Genomic DNA, 27186 nt, shown 5'->3' on the forward strand with positions numbered 1-27186 from the left:
GCCTCTAGTAACCATTTCTAACAATAAACTACCGTATATGTTTACATTCTATTGGTGACACGTACAAACAAAATGACGTGTTTAAGCAACTGTTTCAAAGCACAAGAGATAATCATTACATTCAGATATAAAGCCTGCAGAACAATCATGACAATGACAGTGGATCCAATCAGAGCGAAATGAATTAGAAGTCGGTCAGCAAGACATTTGTATGATGTGTGATCGGTGTATTGAAGTATGAGGAAAAAGGTTTTAAAGCCGGACTGACTTAATATAACATGCAGATCATATTAAAGTTCCTGTTTACAAAGTTAATAACGCTGTTTTCCACAACAGGACAAACATAATTAATCATTCAATAATTAACATTTGAAAGATTTACAAGAAGTGCAGTCTGCCGCTGAGTGCGAGTGTTTTCAATGTTTAGTCCGGGGCATTGAGTTGCTCCTCTGACCCGTTCATTGTCTGTCCATGTAGCCGTGGACGGCCTTGTTGAAAACTGCCAGGAAGAAATCGACGTCGTCCTTTGTGATGCACATGGGGGGTTGGATGCGGAAGGTCTGAAGTGGTGAGAAAAACAAGGACAAAGAGAGCAGATTAACCAGGGCAGCTGCTTTATTCTGTGTCGCACAGTGAAGGCAGACGTATGATAAGAGACAGTATTCATGGGCTGGTTAAATGGTTCAGGATTAAAATGAAGAATTGGCTCATAATAGTAGTTATATAATGTTTATCATGTATGGAAAAGGGAGAGGCTACTTCAAGGTGAGTGCTGTTACCTGTCCGTAGAGTCCTCCTTTCCCTATCAGGACTCCCATGTCCTTTACGTCCTCAAAGATCTCACTCATTGCTGCAGGAGGCAGTGGGTCTCTGCTGGCCTGTGGATGACAGAGAACATTTTTTTTAAAAAGGGTGGATGTGGCTAAATGTGTTTTATAGACTATATTTAATAAACTAACATTATGAACACTATCCATCTGCAAGTGTCAAAACAACTAACCACGTATTCTTAATGGCCTGACAGGCTACTACGGCTACAATTTCCAGCCTATTCTATTGCAAAATAAATACCTTGTCTTTGACCATTTCCACACCAATCTGCAGGCCTTTTCCACGGACGTCACCGATTATCTCATACTTGTCTCTGAGTTTTGCCAGTTCTGTCATCAGATAGGTTCCCACAGAAAGACTGTTCTGCTGTGTGCCGTCTTCTTGGATAGTCTGTAACGTAAAAATCGGTCGGTTACTGTTTGAAGTCCAAATGAAATCCTCATTTTTAATCCTCAAGTGTTTTTTTTAATTCATTTATAGTCAATCGTTTTTATTAGTAAGGGCCTGGGCACACCATAAATGGTGACGTAGTGACTGTATAAGGGCAAGTGGGCAACGTGTTGTAGTTTGATTGTCTGTGTAGAATCAAGTTCCATCTACTGTACTTAGAGGGAGAACTAAATGAATTCGGACGAAATAATGTAAAAATACGCCGTCACAAAACAAAAAAATATAAAATATAAATTCCTCCCTTTGGTTTCAGATTTTTCCCACAAACAGGATGTGATGCTGTAGCACAAAAATATTATAGATGAGTTATAATTCAGTGTGCTTGAGTGACTGTAGACTTTTCAACCGCAGCTACACTAATAGGCTAAGTAAGTACTCTCTTGGGCTGATGAACAGCACTGATGTGAAAAGAGAAGATGAATTCTTACGTCAAGCACTGATGAAGCAACAGCACAAGCCACAGGACTTCCTCCAAAGGTGTTGAAGTGGAAGGCCTTACCAAAGGAGGCAGCAATTTCTGGAAAACACAAAAACAAACAAGCTCACACTTCCACCCAGTGCGGCCTCAAACAAGGTTTTTTCTGTTTTACAGTATTATCTCACCTGGTGTTGTAACAACAGCTCCTACTGGGAACCCATTACCAATGCCCTTCGCCATCGTAACCATATCAGGAACGACGTCGTGACCCTGGAAGCCCCAGAAGTGGCTTCCTGTTCGCCCAAATCCAGTCTGGACCTGTCAGGTGCAAAACAAAGAAACCGGGCTCTGTGAATTCACACATTGAATTTGACCTTTTGAGGTGACATGATAAAGGCCAATAGTGCCTGATCTTACCCTTGTTACATAGTGTTGGCTTTATGTTATTGTATTTTTGAGCATAACATAACTTTGTGCATCTAACCTCATCGGAAATGCAGATCCCTCCTCTTTCTCTTACGAGGTTGTAAGCCTCCTTGAGGTAGTTTTTAGGGTACTGCACAGCTCCTCCCATTCCCTGCACAAACAAAACCCATTCACATCCCACAGACCCATCTTGATCAACACAAGCAGTCATACTGACCATGAGATAACAATGATCACCAATGGCACAATAACAGTTATGACTTTTTCAGGTCACTACTCCAGATAAGGATTTCATACCTGAATCGGCTCTGCGAAAAAAGCAGCAATACGACTCGGGACACTTGTAGCAAATGTCTCTTTAAGCTGTCCAATGTACAGGTCATTTGCCATGCAATGACCTGTGGGATTAAAAAGGAAATCATTTTAGTGACAAATTAGCACGTATAAATGCAGTACATCCAAAATAGTTCTGAACACATTACAGCACCGAAGGGCTGAGCAATTAATCGATACATTGTTTAATGTCTTTCCATATAGTACAAAAGTATTGACAAATGTCCCATATCATCATTTGCTGTGGAAGTTTAACATTATATTGTTGGAGGAATATTGCAGAAATTCTGCAATATTCTGATACTAGTGGTGAATTAGCCTATTCACGAGAGCACCATGAGAGATAACATGAGAGTGTATCGAGCCACGTGTGCACGTGTTTGTGTACCTTGGGCACAGTCGCATTCTCTGATGGTCTGCACAGGAGAGTCTCTGCAGTGGCTTCCTCCCCACGGACCTCTGAACACATCAGGATTCATGGTCTGTTTGTTTTGGGGCGGAAAACCGAGTCAGCGAGATCAACCTGACAGCAACAGTCACTCGTAATGAACGCAGCACAAATAAATCATCATGGAACTTGGATGGCTTGGATTGCCATCACCAAGGTCAGACAATATCTATTAATGCACGCATACAGCTTGTACTGTTTGCTTGTATGGATGGCTAGTGCAGCCTGTGGCACGCTGCTGTATACATTTAATGCTGAGCGAGTAACCTGCATAGAGAGCGTCGTTAGTGGTGGCATCATGTGTTTGGGGTTTGTGTTTGGATGAAGTGTGTAGCAGCATTGAAGATGCACATAGATGAAAGATGCTGGTCTTGTGAACTTTGCCATGAAACTCCTTTGTAGCCGAAATCTAAAACTAACTTTTGCAACAAATCTCTAAGCTGAGCTGACAATTCTCAATCACCATCGTCACTGAATAAATCAGCAGCTTTTAGCACCTAGAAGATCCTCTCACTGGTGACTGAGAGAAGAGCATGCAAGCAAAAGACAGAAGAGTTGACTATGATTAATGATAGTTTTCATGTATACATACATGTGTGCAGCCTAAACTAGTGGCGACGGGGTATTTATATGGTGAGTTGGCAGTAAGACCCATGGTCTGTTGGGTGCCACCGTGGTATGATCCTCTGGAGGATAAAAACAAAACAAACAAAAGAACAATCAGAAACATTTTGAAAATGTAAAGCAATTATTGCTAAAAACAAACATAACTAGACTTGTACCTGAAAGTGATGATGTCAAAGTTTCCCGTGTGAAGTCGAGCCATCAGCATGGCCAGGTCATTGGCTTCCGAGCCGCTGTTGGTCAGATATATCACCTGGACAGGGAGACAAGAACCAGCAGACATTTTAATCACAGCATACATATATATCCAGGATCCTGGTCTCAGCTGATCGGGAAAGAAAAATCCACCAATGTACCTTGAGAGGATCTGGCAAGTAGGAAGCTAGTTTCTCACAGTACTCATGGAGAGTAGGATGGACGTAGATGTTTGTAGTATGCCACAGTCTCTTCAACTGTCTCTGTGTGGCTGCTGTCACCTTCCTGTACCCACAGATGTCAGGGTCAGAGCAACAATATACACTGATACACTTTGACTGATAGAATTAGACTATCACAGCAAAGAAAAAAAGGACCTTACGGGTGGCAGTGGCCCAAACTGACAGTAGCCACACCAGCAAATAGATCCAGGTATCGCTTCCCGTCCACATCCCACAGCCACTGCATGTGTCCCTGGTGGATGAACACCGGTTTCTTATAGTAGGTAATCTTCATGGTCACGGGGTTGCAGTTCTGTTTGCGGATCTCCATCATCCGCTCTTTGGACATACCCTGGACAGAGACAAATACACAGGAAAATAATTATAGTTCTCATGGAAGACCTTCTCAATAAAATAGGTTTGTTTTTGGTTTTTAGTTAAATGTCTGTCTCCACGAAATTGAATACAGACATTCAAGGTCCACAGAGGAGATGAGTGCTGATTATTTAGTTGATCCCCTGAACTTTCTTGTAGCGCCACCAGCTGGTCAATGTTTTCTCTTAAGGCTCGGCCACACCAGCATTTAAATGGCAGATTTTTTTGCAGAAAAAGAAACTAATCTCAGGGAAATTGCAGCACTCAGTGGAGTGAAATTGTGTAAATTATGGTGTGCAATAAGAGTTCTATCATGACCGTGACACGGTAGTATGTTTCTGGTTGGCTATCGTGCTAGCTGTTAGCTTGTCAGCTACAATAGTTCACCCTGCCAGCTCTCCCTACGACACCAAGCTTCTAGCACCCCCAATTTCCCAAGGACATGCACATAATCTTCATCATATGTCAGGTGAGATCAGGCCTTTAACCAGTAGCCTGATATCTCGTGTTTATGATGGTAGAACACATGACACAAAACATTGCTCTAAGATACCACTAGTGGTCAAAAGCTCCACAGAGTACCTTTAATTACGAACAACATATTGCAGTGTGTGTACTCTACTATTGCTGATAATTGCAATTTCAGTTAAATTTCTAATGATTTTTAATGTCAATTGTACGACCTGCCAGGTAAAGTTTAAACTGTATTACACCCCTTTTGCATGACATAGGCCATAAAACATTTGAGATTTTATGCTAAAACCCTATTAGAACCCTGTCTGGATGCCACAACACTCTTACCTTGTATTCTTCTGGTTTGAAATCGCATGAGGGCATCTCTGCAAAGCCTGCAGGATGATGTTTGAGGCTTGATTTCTGACATACTGCACCTATGAAATGGTTTTGATGGAAATTCAGAAAGAGGTAAAGGAGATTGTTAGCCCTACTGCTATCGGAGTGTACAATAAGCACATGGGAGGTGTGGACTTGTCAGACCAGATCCTGGGATATCACTCGGGCGCATCACAAAACTATGAAGTGGTACGAAGCCCCGTTTCATCACTTTGTGGATATTGCTACTATAAACAGCTACATTCTCCACAGGGAAATGTGTGCTGTGGCACACAATATTCCCATGAACCACCAGGATTTTCAGGAACTGCTGTCAGCTCAGCTCATTTTCTTCTAGGGAAGAGGCAATACAATCACACACACGTCACAATGTCTCCAACACAGGACCAATCCATAAAGGGGACTGCAGGATGCAGAAAGAATGTGTAATCTGTGAGAAAAATACCCCATTCTGGTGCAAGGCATGCGAGGGGCCCCTGTGTGTGATTGTGGACAGGAACTGCCATGAAGCATATCATGTTTAGGGTTATGCATTGGCAGGAAAAAAGGACAATTCCAGGCAAAACACGCTCGTGGACACTGCCCAAAACACTAAGTTAGCAGCTTCAAATCACTTCTAGCACAATCCAAAGAAATTTGAATATAGATTTTTCTGAATATATACATTTTTAATGGCCTAATATCCCCTATTATAGTGTATGTTAGTCTTTATTGAGTGACTACAATTAGCTGAGGTCGTGCTGATTCTGGGGATGTGAAAGCGTGATACTGTAAAAATGATGACTTTATCACGCAAAACACAAAGTATGCAAAAACAGAACGGTCTTGATTTGGATCTCAGTGGTCGTTCTAATCCAGGCTCTATATTGTGGCATTATAATCAGATGGAATTGGCATTTCCCATTGAATTCTTGAAAAGATGTGTAGCTGTGGAAAGCGAATTAGAGATTTGGAAGAAAGACTTTCTTTAATTTTCATTACGTTAGACCTTCATTCTGAATTATCTGATCAATATTTAATCCAGTTATAACCTGGTTAATGGTTTAACCACATTAAGTTCACATTCTGCTACTCAGTAAGAACTATGCTTCCTGTTTTTCCCAGTCTACTCATGGCTGGAAATGTCAGTTAGAACTGGTCTGACAAATATATACAGGACTGTCTCAGAAAATTAGAATATTGTGATAATCCCCGTACGTGTGATTTAGTTTACTGAACCAAGCTGAGTGTTTTTCAAGGCTCAGGAAACCCTTGCAGGTGTTTCGAGTTAATTAGACGATTCAAGTGATTAGTTGAATACCCTACTAGTATACTTTTTCATGATATTCTAATATTTAGAGATAGGATATTTGAGTTTTCTTAAGCTGTAAGCCATAATCAGCAATATTAAAAGAATAAAAGGCTTGCAATATTTCAGTTGATTTGTAATGAATCCAGAATGCATGACATTTTTGTTTTTTTAATTGCATTACACAAAATAAAGAACTTTATCACAATATTCTACTTTTCTGAGACAGTCCTGTAATTTATATTATTAAATAAAATGTAATGCTGTTACCCTCTGGAGAAAACATTTAATTGGAGATTATGAAGTCTTAGTCACTATGTACATTTTTCAAATGAGAAAATATGACTAAAAGTATTTCCTACAATGTGTGCATCTTTGCGTCATTCTCTGCTTCTATACAATTTGATCACCAAATCAGTAGCAGTGACAATATATTACCTAGTGTGGTGCACCAATATCTACTGCAGCCTATGAAAACACTGTTAAACCAATGATTATCTCTGATTCCAGAGTTTCACCCAAACAGACAAATTATCTTGAATTCTACCATAACATCATCTAATTAATTCATGAGCCAACAAGCAAAATGTATTGCCATCTGATATTCTAAGCTTACTATGACACACATAAAGGCTACAGTTCATAAAACACAGATCATGATCAACTTATTATGTGTTTGTCCATCTTCACTTACCACTTCCCAGGTGAAGTTTGGCCAAACCAGGTAAACAGCAAGGCTGCCCTGTTAAAACCGCACAATGGCCTCTTAGAGAGGAAACAACTTTCAACATGATCAGCGAGTACGGAGGGCACACAGCTATCCTACTCGCTTCCCCCTCTTACACTCAGCAGCAGACTTACTTCAGGCTCTTCTTTTTATCAAAAATCTCAAGGATGGGTGGGCAGCGAGCAGCCAATGGTACCCAGATCCTACCAAACTACAATGATTTCTCTGAAACGTCACATACTGTAGATAAATGTGTAGCCAGTCATCACAGATTTCTGCTGAACATGTTCACTGAATAGGTGATGGAAAAAAATCGGCGGTTCTATCCTGTTTGAGGCCAGAGAAGACGCTGACCTCACCCACGAGGTGAGCGTTACGACATTTTTGCTTGCTTTGCTGAACAGCCAGCTACTTTGATGAAGGCTGTCTTAGCGCCTGGCTGCACCTGAGATGTGTCAGTATCCATGGATAAAATTTAAAAAAAGGATCTCTCATACTGAGCATCGTGGTCTCCACAACCCAAAATAACACTCAGGTACATACCTCTGCTCAACCAGACTTACCTTACTGACTCCTTCCATACCCCCATCCCCTAATATAATTTCCTTTGTTGAGTAGATGAACTAAATTGGCATTTCAACTTTTTTATTTGTAGACAGTTTGGTAGATATAACAACTCTTAATGGTCTGAATATTACTTATTTGGGTCACATTTAATTAGATTTTACCCTTCTAGTCAATATAAGAGAAAGCTAAATCTATATAAATTGGAAGGAACGTATCAAACTCACTCTATTGTGACCTTTTGGAAGCCCCAGTTCTAAAAATCAGCTGAGCCCCACCTCGTCAAGAGTGCTAGAAGTTCTTGTGATTAAAACCCTCTCAAGCCTAATGAGGGTCGCCCCTGTAAGAGGTGTAACACTTGCTCGTGAGAAGCTTCAGTTTCTGTTACAAATGTAAAGGGAAGCTAAAGTTTGTTTGAAACCTCATCTTGATATGGTTGGTATAGGTTGCATAGCGTATAAATCCAGTCATACAGCTACACCCAGTTCCCTCTGACACATGGGATTTTATCTGGGAGAAGAGACACCTGTATGGCAAACTTTCCGTTGTATTCCTCCGAACCTGTCTGAATATTAACAGCTGGTAGAGAGCCAAATAATTTGAGAACGTAACAGCCCTCATTTGTCTACAATAGTTTTGATATTAAAAAAAAAGGTAGATGCATACAAGTATTCATGGTATACCGACAGATGACTGCAAAGATGAAATTAAAACACAGGCCCTTTTCAGCTTCCATGCCACAAACAGTGGAAGACGGTAGAGCCCCTAAAATGAATACCTGCAGGAGGCGGTGTGACCAACGTGTAACACCACAAGGTTGTTCCTCGAGCTAACAGATTTATTATTATTACATTCACATCTATAATCAGCAACAAAAGTGTTACAATCATACATTATTACATCCAAGCATTATTCAGCAGATTAAAACAAGCAAAGTGAACTTCAAGTCAGTTGTTATAAAGGCACTGTACAAGATTCTTTTATCGTTTATCTAGTGAGGTGTATTAAATCTTGTGTGGGTAACATTGGAGGAACCAGCAAGAGAACCCAAGAATTTAAGAATTATCCAACCAAAAAACCCAGCCCAGTGTTGCCAACTCTTTTCCAACAAAAGTAGCAAGCAGTGCTAGCTCCAAAGGTTGCTAAAGCTATGCAGAAAGCCTGCAAGTCGCCAACACTGACAGCTCCTTCGGGCCTCCTTCCAAAGCCACTCACCAAAAATGATCATTATAAACACATTTTTATTTTTTTTGATGGATTGATTGCTGTCTTTTTTTCGAAAATACATTACCCACCCAAGCTTTAAGCGAATTAAGTCTTTTAATTACAACAAAGTCCCCTTTTATTATAGTTATGCAAAGGCAATAACAGAGGTAGAGTCTTCTTCAGAAGGTAATGAGCAACCCAGCTCGCCTTTATCTGACTTTTATCTTCTTTCCATGTAGTTGTGGATGGACTTGTTAAAAATTGCCAGGAAGAAATCTGCGTCTTCCATCGTGATGCACATTGGGGGTTTGATGCGGAAAGTCTGAAGTGGTTAGAAGAACGGAAAACAAGAAGGGAGATTATGGAGTGCCAAAGATTACCGGGAAAACATGTCACCAGGTCAGGTGCTTTATTCAGAGTCACTTAGTAAAGGCAGAGCTGACATTTCTGGAATATATGTAAAGCAGCAGACGCAGCAATATTTATGATATTAATCCATATTGAAATGTGTGATCATGGTGAATCCTCTTGTCCAGCCACTCGCAAAAGCAACATGGGTCTATGACGATGCAGCGTGAAAAAACGTCCCATTTAAAATCTAACTATAGCTTTGTTCTCAACAAAACAACAAAGCTTGGTGATGTCATTGCCAGCTGTGTGTATGCCACATGCTGACTCTGCAAAAAAAAAAGAACTGAGAGAGGGGCAGAAGGTGAGTGCTGTTACCTGTCCGTAGAGTCCTCCTTTCCCTATCAGGATTCCCATGTCCTTCACGTCCTCAAAGATCTCACTCATTGCCGCAGGAGGCAGCGGGTCTCTGCTGGCCTGTGGATGACAGAGAGAGGAGGTGAAAGGATGAACGAGGCTGGATGTGTTACGGTGTACACTGCTGACACATCAGCACGCTTCCAAAGAATACTCTAAAGTGTTTCCAGGTCAAATCAAAAAATGAGGCAAATCATGGCGCTAGAGAGGCCGGAGTCCTTATCCTTAAATTGCTGCCCCAAATAGTCACAAACACTGAAAACATTATGCAATGTAGCAAATGAAAGACTCTCAAATCCTGATGACATATGCCAAGCACAGGAAAACATCTCCAGCAAAGAGGAACCTTGGTTCAAATCAAAGTCGTAACAACACAGCAGGATATTTGTGGCCAAACAGCGCTGCAACTGCCTAAAAAATGACTGAGTTGATTCAAAAGACAACAAAACGTAACATCCCACTGAATGCAAATTAATGTTAATTGTCACAACACGGCACACAATGAAATATACCGTCTGTATTTATCCCATCGTAGTACTAAGAGCAGCGGGCCAGCTCCCAAGCCAAGTCCCAAATGACTGAGCTACTAATGCTGTATTCACTCTTGCATGACAACTTTTGAATTGCCAACTTGTTAAAAGTTTCAAAAGAAGAAGAGTATTTGTAAAATTGATTTGTTAATCAAGTGGGTCATAACTGCACAGCTGACAGCGGCGTTAGTCCCGCCCCTGGAGCTGATTGGCTAATCGCTAGTTCTCCCACTGCGTTTATTGGTCTATTACTTTTTAATCGAGAAACCGCTGTCTCATGTCACAATGCCAGACAAATCAGTCGACTTGAACACAATGGTGTGGTGCAGATTCAAAGTTCTGAACCCAAACAAGGACAGCTGTCTTATTTTAGTTTGTCGCTTTTCAAATACAATATCCGGCATTATCAACAATATAAAAACTGAACTTCAGTCAGCAGTGCATTCACTGCAGCTGAGATTGTTTTCTTCCCCAATTACAGATGGTCACTGCTGCTCCAGCTAATGGTTAACTGGGGCGCTGCTGAACCATGCCCCTGGGAGGCTTAGCACATAGACACGCTGTTCAAGCATGTGAGCTGAGGTGAGCGTCGCTTTTGTTACAAAATAAATACCTTGTCTTTGACCATTTCCACACCAATCTGCAGGCCTTTTCCACGGACGTCACCGATTATCTCATACTTGTCTCTGAGTTTTGCCAGTTCTGTCATCAGATAGGTGCCCACATTAAGACTGTTCTGCTGCATGCCGTCTTCTTTGATAGTCTGTAACAGAAAAATACGCGGGTCATGTTTGAATTGTCATTTATACATAAGCTTAATTCAAAAGTAGAAGATGAATTCTTACATCCAGCACTGATGAAGCAATAGCACAAGCCACAGGATTTCCTCCAAAGGTGTTGAAGTGAACCCCCTTGGCAAATGAGGCCGCAATTTCTGGAAAACACATGAATAAACAAGCTCACACTTCCCACCGCTGCTCCTCCAAATAACGAGGCTATTTTAAGCTGGTTTAGTGGAGCGAGTGCAAACTCTGAACTCACAAAATAAATCTGCTTGAAACATCCCTATCTGGGAACCCAGGTTTGTCATGTCTTCCTATGCATCTTGCCAATTTAATAGTGGAAATAATGAAGAATAATACACTTTGCACACTCACTTGTAACTATATTTATTCTTTTCCAAACATACAAGCAGATTTTCAAACAAGATTTTCACATCTTAGGCTATTATCTCACCTGGTGTTGTAACAACAGCGCCCATTGGGAAACCATTACCAATGCCCTTCGCCATCGTAACCATATCAGGAACGACGTCGTGACCTTGGAAGCCCCAGAAGTGGTTTCCTGTTCGCCCAAATCCAGTCTGGACCTGTCGGGTGCAAAGAAGATGATTATGTTTATTCAATTCTCATTTGTCGTAAACCTGCAATGCTCAGAAGTTGTGCACTACAATGGGTCAAATGACGTTGAGTAATGTGACAGGAGTCACAAACCCACAGAGAATGATCACCTTCTGCAGCAGGAAGCTGTTTTTAGCGAAACGCTCTAAAAACTCACCGTTTACTTCCTGCCCAATACCAAACGGCAGACGGGCAAAGTTAGAAGCTAGCTGGTGAACATAGTGGAACATTCATTTAGCAGCTAAAGAGCAAGATATCTCCCTCAGTTCAGTGAATATTGGACTTACATTCACCAGGTGGCAGGAAACAAATCTCCAAATCAATGATAATGTCATTTTTGTACAAACAATATTGTTTAAGTTATAAATAGAAAATCCATAAAAAAAATATTTTAAACATGAAATGTGTATCTAACCTCATCAGCAATGCAGACCCCTCCTCTCTCTCTTACAAGTTTGTAAGCCTCCTTGAGGTAGGCTTTAGGGTACTGCACAGCTCCTCCGACCCCCTGTACAAATCAAACACATTCACATCCCACAGACCCAACACCAGCAGTCGTCACGATGAACACAAGGAAACAATGAACATGGAGAGCATACCAACAAAGTACTCTTTCATCATTTACTTGCTATTACTGTAAATACATATAATCCATAATGTTAATCTCCATTGTGACAAAAGCATTAGCAACACGTTGACACTGAGACTACATTTCTTGTAATTCTCCACAAAAGAATTTAGTACCTGAATCGGCTCTGCAAAGAAAGCAGCAATTTGACTTGGGACACTTGTAGCAAATGTCTCTTTGAGCTGTCCAATGTACTGGTCATTTGCCATGCAATGACCTGTGGGATTAATAAACAAAGGGTTTATTTTAAACTAACACGGACAATAGCATGTGTATACAAAGATAATGCTACTCTTCATACAAAAGCTACGGGCAAAATATTGTTTATCATCTTTCCATGAAAATGATCATAATACTACATGATTCACAGTTTGTGAATGAATGAAAGTTAAAGCTAACCAGAATCAGTCACATAGTAAGATCCTAAATTATTGAACAAATACAAAACACCCATTTGTTGTCTCTAGCTGGGACAAAGTACTATACTATACTACAATGCTAAAATTCCGGGAAATGGTAAAAAGTTGAAAGAGGTTAATGATCAACAGTAGGAGACTTTGGACTTTTCAGGGTTACAACTGACCTGTTTTACCCTCATGACGTTTAGTCAGATATTAGAGAAAGAAACACAACTGTGATACAGATCTGTACAGAAATATAAAATTAGGCAAATACTTTCAAATGTTCTTTTCACATTGGATGACGACAAAAACACTCAAAGTCAATAAATTACTCAAACAAACGATGCAGTTTTATGTGTATGTTGTGCTGCATGTAAATTCATACGCAATCAAAAGGAGCAAAAATTAAAATGCACGCAACCTCCAGCAAGAATAATTGTTTGTGACTGTGCATGAACACAACACATTAGAAGACAGCAAGGTTAATGCTTCGTAGGAATATTGCAAAAGGGGTCAAAATGATTAATCTCACAGTAAACCAGAGTGTTCTTTTTCCTCTTTATGAGAGCCGTGTGAGTGTTTTGAGACGTGGGTTCACGCATCTGTGTACCTTGGGCACAGCCACAATCTCTGATGGTCTGCACAGGAGAGTCTCTGCAGTGGCTTCCTCCCCACAGACCTCTGTACACATCGGGACACATCGTCTGTTTGTTTGGGGCAGAGACCTAGTCAGCTAGATCAACCTGACAGCAACAGTCACTCATAATGAACGCGGCACAAATAAATCATCGTGCAACTTGGAATGGTGCCACAGCATGACCCACCTGCATTTCAGATAACTACGGAAACTAAACGGAAACAGAAGGGAAGTCGGGAGGCTGTTTGATGCAAAACATTATGAAATTCAATGCGTTCATTAATGCACTTAATATATATGTACTAAGCGGCAGTGAGAACATAAAAAAAACGAATTAGCTCCAACATATTTCAAGTTCAGGAACGCATTGCTTGGAATCTAGTTTTGAGGCAGATGCTGCCTGAGCAGTGTGTGTGTGTGTGTGTGTGCACATGTTGGTCTGCTTCCCCTCTGTCTTCTGTGTGGTGATTATTCATCACACACACCCACCTGTCTGTTTATATTTCCATATCCTATATTCACCTTCATTTTAATACAAATTGTAATGTGCATCAGTTTTATGGGCTTTTAATATGGCACTGTAATATATTCATGCATACATACATTTGTGCAGCCCAAACCATTGGCGATGGGGTATTTATATGCTGCGTTGGAAGTGAGGCCCATGGTCTGTGGGCTGCCGCCGTGGTATGATCCTCTGGAAGACGAAAACATTTTGGTCATTTAGATTGCAGACTATTAAACTGCCAAGTGTGCTTAAACGCTGAATGAATATAATAATGACATCTACACTTTCGAGAACAACATTTTTTCATATTCCTGAGTAGGAGCTGAAAACATCAACTGTCTACTATTAGATTGACACAAAACACATTTCCTCAATTTCATATACTTTTTACGTAATTATGACACACATAAGACTTCTACCTGAAAGTGATGATGTCAAAGTTTCCTGTGTGAAGTCGAGCCATCAGCATGGCCAGGTCATTGGCTTCTGAGCCGCTGTTGGTCAGATATATCACCTGGACAGGGACACAAAGACCAGCAGACATTTTAATCACAGCATACATCTTTATCCAGGATCCTGGTCTCAGCTGGTACGAAAACCAATGTACCTTGAGAGGATCTGGGAAGTAGGACGCTAGTTTCTCACAGTACTCATGGAGAGGAGGATAGACGTAGATGTTTGTTGTATGCCACAGTCTCTTCAACTGCTGTTCTGCAGCTGCTGTTACTTTCCTGTACCCACAGATGTCAGAAATGAGATATTAATTGGTGTTTTTATTAAGAACTATATATATATTTAGCGACAAAGTGAAGAAAAAAGGACCTTACGGGTGGCAGTGGCCCACACTGACAGTAGCCACACCAGCAAATAGATCCAGGTATCGCTTCCCGTCCACATCCCACAGCCACTGCATGTGTCCCTGGTGGATGAACACCGGTTTCTTATAGTAGGTAACCTTCATGACCATGGGGTTGCAGTTCTGCCTGCGGATCTCCATCATCCGCTCTTTGGACATACCCTGGACAGAGACAAATACACCGTGCGGGAGTTCCAGTCAATGTCATGTTTATATCTATATTTTATATGAATTACTTGTTGATTACTCAATACAAGGCCCAACTGTACGAGACAGAGACACTGTACTGTATTCCTGGAGGACATTGTTCTTTATTACCGTGTATTCCTCTGGTTTGAAATTGCAGGGGGGCATATCTGGGAGGTCTGTGGGAGGGGGCTTGTGGTGGGATTTCTGACATAGTGCACCTGTGAAACAATTGTGATTGAAGTTCACACAGCGAGGTAAAAGAGACATGGATTCTTTGAGGAACTACATTAGCTGACAGCGTTAATTGGCTGATCAAAGCTTTACTATGACATTTTGTGTGACATTTGAGTCATTTGTGGAAAAAGACATTTTACCCTTATTATACAGACCGACATATTTTTTTATTTGAATTGGTGTTGACGCTGTTATTGTTTATGTAAAATTCAGACTCTCAGTATATAATCTGCATAAAACCTGGCTTACACTCTAACCACATCCATTCACCTGACCCTGCATTGTGTAACACAGGATAAAGTCCCGCCTGTTAACTCCTGATTGTCAGGTGGAATGAGCACTGGTCTGGTTGGTCCAGTCTGGTGACCAAATTAAACTGAAATATTCTTTTTGCAACTATATTTTAAACGCCTTCTGCTGCAAGTGAATTTGACAAGTGTACTCGTTTAGTTCATCCTATCAAATATGAATAATGCACCTGAGACCGTCAGGCTGAGATCGCTTAAACTAATGCAGTGCAACACAACAGTCCTGCAATAACTTACAATTTGCAATGAGTTACTTCTGTTCTAGTAGGAGGTCGGACATTTCCGAGTGCCGAGTTTTCTGGAACGCATCTTAATTGAAATTAAACCTATAGAGTTATACATGTAGCATTAACAGACCATAATAAATCAACTAACTCACCACTTGCCAAGTGGAGTTTGACCGAACTGGACCGAAAGCAGGACTGGCCTGTTAAAGCACAACGGCCACTTAGAGAGGAAACAACTTTCAACATGTTGAGCACGTTAATAAAGGGAGCAAACAGCTCTCCGACTCCCTTTACCGTCCGAGACTCGGCAGCAAACTTCAAGCTTCTCTGCACCTGGGCGTCAACGACCCTCCGGCAAAAGTGGCTTCTCTGCAACGTCACAGGATGCGCGCGCAGGTGTAAACAAACAAACTGTCAAGGACAGTTTTTTTGTTCTGCCCAAAAACTCCCATTATTTATTCATCTATTAAAATATCTGTGTAGAATACACGATTACACGTTAGTATTGAAAGTAAGTGTGCTACATGAGGAATAGTAGTTGACCAATCAGCATGTTTTTGCTTCATTATTGCGAATGAGTGTTTATGCATGCAATAACAAGAGGCATGTAGTCATCAATGTAGTAGACACAAAACCTAAATCTACTTCCTGTTACTGTGTATTGTAAATATATTTCACATGATTTTTACGGCAAGCTTCCAAAAATATTTGATCTTTGTTTCGAATTGCATTTTGTATATGGGTGGCTGTTTACAAAGTTAGATACATATACATACAACTTTTTTGAAATATATATTTATCTTTCAACTTTAACAATATTTGTATGGAGCCTCTACAGAATAATCCATGTACTAGTACTTGAATTGAAACTATTGTTGCAGTACCCCATATTGTTTTTAACATGTAATGTTCATGGAGCAGAGAAAATATGCACAAACAAATTTTAAACAAAACTAAAATATTTTATGTTCAAGCTTTCTGCCATTTTGATTTTACACAAATCATTTTAACACGTTCTCACATTACAACAGCATTGATCAATATATTTCATGAAAGGCATTACAAAAAGTGAATGAAACATTCCTGCGAGAAAGATTTATGAAATATAAATACATATAATTAATCATAATGACAGCATATGGTAACACACAATTTATACAATCAATCATTCTTTATAAAGTTGAATGAATATTATTATTTATATCATTCAATTAAATTATTTTGGATTCTCAAAACGTGTAACTGCAGTGTAATCAGAGAAAATATGTCTCACACATGAGAGTCAGTGTTTTTCTGTTTTAGTCCCGGCCTAAAACAGGTCTTACAGTGTCCCAGACTTGCCAGTTGGGCTTACGGGGCACCTAACAAGTGTGCAGTGTGCACATGGTGGCAGAGTCAACGTAGCCATTCACCATCGGGGCTATTTCATCCTGGACCGGCATGGCAGTGTAAACGCAGGCTGAAGGCTTCCGCGTATTGCTGACTGTGTTCAATGTGTGGCAGTTCCCTGTCTCTTCATTCGTCTCCTGGTCCACACAAGGGCACCTGTCCTCTTCCATCCCCTCTCTCTGGAGCAGCAATACGTTGTCACTGTCCACCCCCTTCACCTTGCTGTAGACCTCCCCCTGGGGTACCTGGAAGCAGCCCTCCATGCGGCCGCAGCCCGACACTACGGGCTGGAGAAGCACCATATCCTCGTTGCTGACCCTTTGGACTCCGACGTACTCGGTGGTGTGGAGAGCGGGTGACCGCAGACCAGCAGGTGCCCGCTTGAGGCCGATGCTGGAGATGTTGACGTCGCTGTGGGCCTGGAGTTCTCGGGAGACCAGCGTCTGGGGAGTGAGCAGGTGAGGCTGCTTGCCGCTCAAGCAAAAGTCCCAGTAGCTCTGTCCGAGAGCCTCCTTGGCGCTGTGGCCAGGCTGGGTGAGGTAGGAGGACGTGGAGAGGGAATGCTGTTTCGCCATCTGAAGTGAGCTCTGTTGGTCCAGTGGGCTTGGGCTGTACCGGGGAAGTGGAGAAAACACAGAGGGCCAGGTCTTCACCCTCCCACTGGACATGTCAGAGCTAACCACGCCTCCGTGGGTCAACGCATCCTTCAGGCGCCTCTGTGCTTCCGTCCTTATCTGACTGCATGCCTGATCTGTTTGCCTCCTTTCCTCCTTTGCCTCCCCGCACTTATCAATCAGCAGAGTGTGGCTGTCGCAGCTGCCTCGGCCGGAGTCGCTGTCAGATGTGGAGCTCTCCGATTTGAGGCAAACATGATGCAGATCCTTGCTTTCCTCCAGCACCAGCTCCTGCTCCCCGGGGACATAAACCTCTAAGTACTCCACCAGCAAGTCCTCGTAATTAGATGATGCTGTCGGAGGGAAGTCAGGCATCACCAGTGCACTGAAGATCTCGCTAGATTTGCCATTCTACACACAGAGAGGAATACTCAGTTACAGAAAAGTAGAGATACAATCAGTCAGAAGTAACCTTTCTAATTCAAAAACTATTATTTGCAGAGTTTTTTAAGTCAAAACATTGTTCCATATGCAGCTGCTTTACCTTGAGAAGCTGCTGATCAAATCCTTTAATCTTAGGACCAGGGACGGGTGGCAGAATACAATGCTTCAGACTTCACAAATGAAAAAAAAGAGAGATTTATGTCAGGGCTTGTGAGAAGCAGATGAAAATACATAAATATAAGACAAATCGACACTTCTTTTGTTGTATACTATACAAACCCAGAGTATTATTTTATGACCACAACTTAACATTTTCGAATTAAACTGTTTCAGTGTAATATTTTCATTATTGTTGTAATAACAAAATTATCATTTCGTTGCCAATAATAAGAAATAAATACAAATAACAACTGTTACAAATGACAATAACATTGCTGCTGCTCTGGACCTCTGTTGCATAAAACATGTCACTTGTATTTGTATTACAACAAAAACACATTGCATCAGAAATTCATGACCATTGTCTTACTATTGTCTGTTCATGTGTAGCAACCACGTGAGGATGAGGAAGGTACAGGCAGAAAAGACCGTTATGAGGATCCATGCTGACTTCTCTCGATGAAAATCTGCAAGACACAACACAACACCGCGAGAGTCTTGTTATATTTCTTCCTATGGTGGTTATTATTATTACTGGATATTAGAGGAGTATGTAAACCATTAGCATTTTCCTGCCCTCTTACTGGTTTGCCTTCAGTTTGGTTCTTGTTGTTTGTACTTTTATTTGCCTCAGTTTCTTGTCGGTTTTGCCCATTGTACTAGCTTTTGTTATTGCAGCTCGCTTATTACATGCGGGACAGCTTCATACTTGACAGACAGGGTTGAGTGGTACTATTCAAAGCATCGGACTCCAGGCAAGAAAGTGAATATGTGTATTTCTCCAAATCTTGCACTATTCCTTCAATAAATGCATTATATCCTATTAAAAAGAATGTTACTGCGTATTATACTGTACATAGTCGTTGGTAGATGTCTTACAGTCAGGAACTTTGATGTAGGAAGTGGAACTCCATTCACTCCAAAAGCCATGGTCAGGTTTACAGCGCACCTCTACAAGGTATTTACCACCTGACCGCAGGCTGAAAATGTTAAACATCTTCTGCTGGCCAGCGAGGTGCATCTGGAAATAAACACACACAGTTGACACAACGTGAGCTTTTATGCAGTCCAGCCAGTCCTCCAAATTGTCAACATTATAAATGTTGTATAGCATAGTTAATATTTGATTCAATGAGGAAATGAATCCCTTGGTAAAACATTTTCGAGGGTGAGGTTAAAGAAGACGTTTTAAAGGGTAAATTTAACAGCAGGGCAGTTCATTACCAGAGGACTGAACATTTTAACCACCGGTCCACTCCCTTGGACAACGAAGTACGTACCTCCCAGTCATTCTCCTCCTCCAACTTGACGCGGATCTCGTAGATGAGAGTGATCCAACCCGAGCGGGTGTCAGCCTTATGTGGCGGTTCCCAAGACACACGGAGGAAGGGCCAGCCCTTGTCCTCCATCACAGTCACTGTTACCTTCTCTGGAGGATTAGGCTTGACTGGAAAGGGGGGAGAGAGAACATGTGAATGAGAGTGGATGTGTTTTGTTTGTGACTGAGAGGAATGAAGAGAAAAATTATTAAAGTCGATAATATTGCTCATAACACAGTAATAGAATAAGAGCCAACGGTGTAAGGAGTGTCCCCTGTAGACAGAAGTGTGTGCATGTCTCTTTCTTTTTGTAATAGTAAACCAATGCACACCTCCAGCAGAGGAACACTGTCATTGCAGCAGTGACTTTACAAATATTTGTTGAAGCAAATGTTAATGTTTAGGCTTTAAATCTTTTTGGAGACACAAAGTTGACAATGACGAAACACAATAAAAGGTTATGACTGATACCAACCAAATTAATTAAACTATTAAAGAGGAAGAGGAGCACTTTTAGATAAGAAGCCTGAAGGGCAAGGAGGGTACTTTGTGTCTTTTTAATTCTTTACGCTCCCTTTTGGATATTTCATGAACAACATGCTTTTGTTATAACAAGCAACATGACAGAGACTCCACACCTCATACAATATTCATATATTGTTATATAATATGAAATATGAAGTAGAGTTGCCCAATATTCAAATGTAATCAGATGTCAGATGAAAGAAAATGGATGGAATCATTCAACATGTTTCTTGTCATCAATAAATTCCATGAAAAGACCAAAACCAGCGAGTTAGTTCATCTCTCAGTACATTCAAACATCCTTATCTTGTCTATGGTCTTTATCCTCATGCCTCATTTGTTATTACTTTTGCTATAACTTTTTTTAAGGGCTAAGTAATTTCCTTACACAGCGGGACCCTATTGATTTCATAAAACGTCATTAAAAGAGGAAAAATAAGTTTTAGCCATGGATTAATGCGTATTTGGTGCTCTGGTGAGTATTTCCACCAGCAATTGTGTATGTTGTGTTTGTACATTTCCTTACCAATGTACACCACATCTATTTCCACAGGGTCCGAGAAGGCCCTGCCCAGTGCATTGGTGGCCACTACTGTGATGTTGTAGTTGATCCAGATGGACGTGTCCTTCTTGTTAAAGAAGCAGGAGTTCTCTCCAGCTGTGTGGTAGTCCGGGCACTCGTACACCGTCTCAGAGCTGCAAGAGAGGCAGGGGAACAGCACGTCATTGCGTTTGTACTGTGCACCACTGTTACATTTCCTAAGAACAGCATGCGCTCTTCATGCTACATTTCCTGAAACGATGTGTATGTGTAAGATAACTGGGTTGCCATGTTTTTGTGTATTGCAGGCAGAAATGGAAGAAAACGTTCTGAGCTACGATGTGCATCAAAACGTAATAATTCCTGTGTTATTTCCTTCCTCTGTCCTATACTCTCCATTAGCCCTTTTTGTTATCTGTACTCTTTTTATGTTGTCCTTTGATGCCTGCAGCTCGTGTATTACTGGGTTTGTGTCTTCTTCTTCTTCAGGGCACTGTCAGACGCTCCAACACAACCGTCTTTCCTACTATAGCTTTTTTCCTCGTCTTCTTTTCTTTCCAAGAGGACATGGAAGTAGCTTCGCTGACGTGCTGTGTATGAGCATTTGGCCCCCGTTACGGACACTTAGCTTTCAAATTCCAGTGGACCCGGGTCCTCTAATGAACTCAACTGGGAATGTCTATGTTTAGAAAGCTAGAGGAGTGTGTCATTGCTGTTGATTGGTCAGAGGACCTGTAAAGTAGAGGGAAGTTCTCGGAAAGATGGTTTGAGCCTCTGAAGATGGTGTATGTAGACTAAAACCTCCCCAGTCCAATGGCAAAGGTAGCCGATCCCCCGAACCACCAGGTAGGCAGCTCACCAAAAAACTGTGCTGACCTTGATAATGTCAAGACATCCATCCGCAATTGCTGCAATGACAATAAGTTCTATTACTCTTCTATGTTGATGTGACGTCCTCATCTTTGCTGACAAAATCAGACCTGCTGCTGAATTCTACATTAGACTTCTCTCTTGATGATGAACAATCCATCCTTGTCACTGCATGTTGGTCAGAAGCCACTAACCTTTCTTTGCGATAGTACAGTGCGTGGGTAGTGGGCATTCCCCCATCAGAGCCGGGCTTCCACCAGCAGGTGAAGGTCTCCTTTTCGGGAGAACGACAGCTGGTGAGTGCGGGCTTCCCTGGCGGGCTGTGGACTAAAGACGGACAGGAAAAAGAGGAAATGAAAGCAGTGTGAATTATATAACAATATAAAGAACGACAGATGTGGATTGACAATGATGTTTAATATACCACAAAGATATCCACAGAAAAACAACACTATTACTTGTCATATTGTGCAGCTTTGGTTTCTGTGCTTCTACATCTAAACACTTACGATTTCCCGTTGAATGCGCCGTGAAGAACAGCAGCAACACCAGCAGGATGACTTCAATGACTTTCCTCATCATGGCTCCTCAAAGCCTTTGCTGTTGGACGGGGAAAAAATATATACAAAATGACAGGTGAGTATGGGGGTTAGTCAGACAAATCATGTTAGCCACGTCCGATGCTATCCATCACAACAGCAGAACTGCACATCTTGTGTTTGAAAGAAAACTGCCCGCTGTAGCCGAGATGTTTCCTTATTGTCACACACCTTGCTTGAGAGTTAAGTAATACGTGTAACACTTCAATTAATTAAAATCCCCTGAAGACATGATTAGGAAGAGTATAAAGATAATGTAGAAGGATGCCATCCACAAGTGAACTGTTCCCGAAAACTGGATACAATACTTCTGAGATCGTTTTATGCTTCAGCGGGGATACACAATTTGTTTGAGAACAGAACATTCTTGCCTTAAAGCTTAAACTGATTAATTATGTTACTGTTAAATGAAACCCAATAGGACTATAGAACGTTAAATATGGCGAACTGAAAGAAAATCTCCTATAAACGATGTCTGCAGTGTTTCACTAAGGATTAAAAAACATCCTCTCCGTTTCTGTCTACCTCTACCAGCTGGCACATGCAGCGTGACTGATTGCATAAGTTCAGGCTGTTGCCTCAACAACAGAGACACACAGCGGTAGGATGGTTTGCTCGACTCCCATTCGCATGATCAAATCTGCTATTCCCTAGCCATGTGCAGATGTTTGAGCTATTGCTGAACCCATGGGGCCGCCAGGGAGGGAGGGGGATGGATGGTAAATAGATGGGAGAGCTGATGTTGCATTAGTGAAAACAAAAAGTTGGTAAAAAGGGCTTCATCCCTCACATGCTCACTCCCTTTCTTCTCTTTACTGATGACGAATTCTTCTGCCGTTGAGGATTTTACCTCTGGACTCGCTCTACTCCATTGCCGCAAGGAAAAAGCTGTATGGGCATGCATGCTCCCACTCTCACATCACACATACTGCCTTCAAAATGATCTACCTTCCCACACCCAGCCTATCAGATAAGAACCTGGGAGCCATTACACGCGTAGCACGCACAATAGCAAATGGCAGCGATCACTTTATTCTTAAATTAAATAAAGTCTTTTAGTCTGATGACGTTTCAGCCCTCAGGCCATTTTCAAGCTCAACATTGAGAATGTCAACACATCACCTTGACTTCTTGCCCGGTATCTTGGTGAGTTGACACTGTGTGCATGTTACGAGCCGATGGGCCTCATGCAGGCAGCGATGCACAAACAAATGCCCTCATGTTTATGTTCTTATTCTGTTAGTACCCATTGATTGGATTCACCAATGTTTTCCTATATCTAATTTTACAGTCCACAGTTTGTTTTGTCAACACAAGAATGTAGAGATTTGACATTAATAACAAGGCTCCAAGATTGGTCAGGTTTTCTACTTTTGCAGTGTCTTTGCGGGCAGCATGGCTTCAAGACGTTACACTTCCTTAATATCATAAAGACTGTCATCAAGTGACTGTTACCAACTGTTCTTTATGGTGCCTTCATTTCAATAACGTCACCATGATCTGATAATTGGCATTAAGGTCAAGGCATTGGATTAGCCTCCTGCTGCATATAGCCTTCTTACATAACCAGTAGCCCAAACTGAATAAGCTGCTAAGCTGGGAAAGCGCTGGCCAACAGTGAGAAGCTCCTCCCTCACAGATAATAATGGCCTGGACTTTTCTCAGTTTCACCTCAGGAGACACTTTTAATGTGCTGTACATCCCTCCACCGTTACGCTCATCATAGAAAGCCGACTTACATTTAACTGCTTGTTTGCTGACGCACTGTTCAGCATGGTGACACAGATAAAATGACAAATGTAAAATGTTTTGAAATTGAGCACAATTTCTACTGCAGATAAATAATGCACCAGAAGTGCAACTGTATGATCTATAAATTCACTAAATTTAACACCGTATAACATTAAAAAAAAAAGTGAAATGAGTCAGTCAAACTGGTGATTATGAATAATTTACAACTTGTGTTCGTCAGCTGCCTCTCAATGTCGAAAGGGGCGGAGAGGACATGTTAAATGACATGTTACGGTAAAACAGTGAGCCGTGAGGCAAGAAGATCCCCGCGGGGCATGGTTTTACGACTGCACACCTTAGCAAAAAGTGAATGTTTCTTTCTCGTGCACCGAAAGACACACCTGAGCACCACAAAAGCAGAACTACAGGAGACACAATATATCCTCAATGATTTACTGTCACGTGATTCGGTTTCACACAGGACATCAGCAGGTTTGGCATGACAGAATTGTGGCTTGACGAAACAATTACTCAAGTATCTATCCTCTTATAAGAAAATATAGATAGTGTAGGTTACAATCAGTAAATTTGGCCACAAATTAAAGGAATATGTAAAGGATATTCCAGGTATAACTCACACTGCTTTCATATCATAACGTCGGCCTGTACTCCTGCTCAGATGGGAGCGGAGTAAACACTTCCAGGAACTATAAAAAACAGGTCTGTTCATCAACACCCACGACTTTATAGGAACTTTTTCTTTTCTTACCGTGGCATTCAAGGAAAAAGAGCCATAGAAAACAGTCTGACACAACCTAGGACTATTATGATGACAATATAAGATCACAGTTTAATACCAGTTGATATGTAAAGTTTCAGGTGACATCTGTAATCCTCCATCTTTTGCTCCGTAAAATTAAATTTCACCGCAAAAACATGGTTGGAGATATCCTTCACTGTACAAGCAGACTGAGCTCAAAGAACAACACTGTGACACACATTCTATATACAAAGACACGAGCACAAGCATGTACGCGGTGCACACGCATGGCGGCGCTCACTTACACATAAACAGCCATGTGCATGTGACTGCATTCATGAATAAATGATCCCCAGAGTGCATTTATGTCAACCACAGACAATAAAACAAAACACAAATCATCCGTCACCTATTTCCGCAATGTTCCACTTAAAGTTACTGCAACCCTTCTTTCTTCATTGTTGTTGTTCATTCATTGTACTTCCTCTATTGTCTTGGCCGGCCTGTATCCTGTGCCCTTCTGTGTTCTTTGAAGCACTCACGCAGAGGAGAAGAAAAAAGGATTTCAAGGACAGCATGACGACACACCCTTTCCCTACCTGCAGCAATAACGACGCCACTGACTGGGCAACAATCTGTGTTTATAGAAGGCCAATAGAGCTCAACATGATGAATTGAACATCTGACATCTCCTGACATAGCTGGGGTGTCAGGGATAGTAGGTGGCTCTGCCAGGATACGATTGCAGCCGCAGGTACGTGGTGGGCGCAATAACATCCCTACTCACCTGCATCTGGTTTGTCTTCACAAACGGAAAACATTGAGTGAGATAGTCGTTTGATTACAATAATTTTGGGAGAGTGCATTAGTAAGTTCCTGCCTTACATAATAAAGTTGTGAAGAGAATTTATTATCACGAGTCACCACTTATTTTGCCGATTTCTGTACGGAGCATATTCATATTACAGTACACTTTATCTAATTTTAAAACATGGGCACAAGCAATGTACTACTTTAAATCCAATCCTAGAAGGATTTTATACTTCAATCAGGCTGTGTGACCTAACAATTACAGCTGCAGGTAGCAAACAAAACTGACTGTTTAAAGGCCCGGGGCAGGACTGACAGTGGAAAGACTCAGTAAACTGTAGCCACCTATAATTGTAATCCGGTATTAAGTTGATCAGCTTGCTATAATGGCCAACAACCTCTTCAACGTCTTCATAACCAGAGCAGGAGCAGATCATGACCCTAGAAATCCCATTAGACTGCTGACACCCCAGCATCATCATCCTCCCACGCTGAAGGAAATAACCTGCCAACCAGTCAGCTGTCAGCAAGTGAACATGTCTTCATCCAGAGGGACACAAAAATAATATAAACTCATTTGTAGTTAACTTGTTGATAAACTGTATTGCTATTTCCCTCTAAATTACTTGAATGCGATGCCAGTAGGACAATTAAAGAAGTCCTTGTGTGTGCACACAAAGTGCTTTACAAATGATTGATTGATGTGTGCAAGCCACATAGATTCAATTTGGCTTCAGGCAAAACCACATGCTCTGGAAAAACGTCACTCACTGCTTTTTCATCTCGATCTCAGCGAATAATGAACTGTTTAACATTTCTGCAAGCATCAACAAGTTTGATATTCTCTCTTCTTTATTTTGTGCGACAGCTTTTTATATTGTTTTGGCAAATGAACACAAACACACACACACACACACACACACACGCACACACGCACACACACGCACACACGCACACACACCCACTCGTGCAATAAGTGCAGTGAACTCTACGTGCTCCCTGCCTCTGGTTCTGATGATACATGAATCTGTCCTGAGAAGTAAATTGATGTCTTACCAGCATCTGAGAGGAGTTTTCAGTCTCTCGCCCGGGGCCTTAGCCGTGTTGACTCCTGTGCCGGCTCCCAGAAGAGCGCACGGACACCGGCTTGTATTGCTGTTTTACCGGGATGACAGCAAACAAGGCTCTATAAACCGGGTGCTCCGTGCCGCCGGCGAGGTAATCGCAACATCAACTCTCTAGTCTCTCTGATCCTGAGGAGGGCGGGGCCGAGGAGCACCACCCGCCCCCATCTAAACCCCGCCCACGGCTTGGGTTGCCATCGATGCCACGGACCTAGGTGTTGGTCGAGGTGAGTTTGACATCAGAAGTTCACCAGAACGTCACCAGTTACATTTTTGTAGGATTGGGGAGTTTAAAACTTCAATATCAAATCTGGTCATGCAAATTGATTTGTTTTCTTACTGCCCAATCTATATTACGTAATGTCCCCCCCCCCCTCTCTCTCTCACTCTCTCTCTCAGCTCTCAACTAAATTTTCAATTCAAATAGCTTTATTGGCATCAACAAAAACATGTTGCCAAAGCAGTTTACAGAAGATGTTTTACTAAATACACAGGTGTGAAGTTTTAAATGCACAGGTTTTTATATAATACTGATGTCGTCCAAAGCACTAGAGTTTTGTACAGTTTAATTATTAAAAAAATAGCCTACTTTAAAAATCCCTAATTTGGAGGATCTGTAGTGTATAGCTGCCTGAGGTGCTGTTCTTTCAATATTCTCTT

At 41.5% G+C, this 27186-nt stretch overlaps 3 protein-coding genes across 3 annotated transcripts; all 3 read right to left on the reverse strand.

Annotated features, from left to right (window-relative positions):
• Positions 1-458: 458 nt before the first annotated feature.
• Positions 459-7281, reverse strand: LOC306710658 (alanine--glyoxylate aminotransferase 2, mitochondrial-like; the record flags this gene model as incomplete). The annotated part of the gene is made up of 14 exons (XM_079179300.1): positions 7156-7281; positions 5123-5211; positions 4108-4298; positions 3887-4010; positions 3689-3783; positions 3499-3592; positions 2847-2940; positions 2423-2523; positions 2184-2276; positions 1885-2017; positions 1710-1798; positions 1072-1221; positions 780-878; positions 459-560 (listed from the first exon to the last, which is right to left on the reverse strand). Exons 1-14 carry the CDS (start codon positions 7250-7252, stop codon positions 459-461), a joined length of 1551 nt encoding a protein of 516 aa, XP_079035426.1. The 5' UTR covers positions 7253-7281.
• A 1297-nt stretch (positions 7282-8578) lies between these two features.
• On the reverse strand, positions 8579-15988 carry LOC306710562 (alanine--glyoxylate aminotransferase 2, mitochondrial-like). The gene is made up of 14 exons (XM_079179194.1): positions 15794-15988; positions 15002-15090; positions 14655-14845; positions 14435-14558; positions 14247-14341; positions 13923-14016; positions 13293-13386; positions 12398-12498; positions 12069-12161; positions 11490-11622; positions 11099-11187; positions 10867-11016; positions 9685-9783; positions 8579-9280 (listed from the first exon to the last, which is right to left on the reverse strand). Exons 1-14 carry the CDS (start codon positions 15885-15887, stop codon positions 9179-9181), a joined length of 1548 nt encoding a protein of 515 aa, XP_079035320.1. The 5' UTR covers positions 15888-15988; the 3' UTR covers positions 8579-9178.
• An 810-nt stretch (positions 15989-16798) lies between these two features.
• On the reverse strand, positions 16799-22084 carry prlra (prolactin receptor a; the record flags this gene model as incomplete). The annotated part of the gene is made up of 8 exons (XM_079179301.1): positions 16799-18055; positions 18189-18258; positions 18618-18714; positions 19127-19268; positions 19528-19694; positions 20618-20787; positions 21697-21829; positions 22012-22084. The coding sequence occupies 8 exons, from the start codon at positions 22082-22084 to the stop codon at positions 17003-17005; spliced, it is 1905 nt and encodes a 634-aa protein (XP_079035427.1). The 3' UTR covers positions 16799-17002.
• Between the last annotated feature and the right edge of the window lie 5102 nt (positions 22085-27186).

This window comes from Pholis gunnellus, assembly GCF_910591455.1.
Source record: "Pholis gunnellus genome assembly, chromosome: 18".
Lineage (NCBI taxonomy): Eukaryota > Metazoa > Chordata > Actinopteri > Perciformes > Pholidae > Pholis > Pholis gunnellus.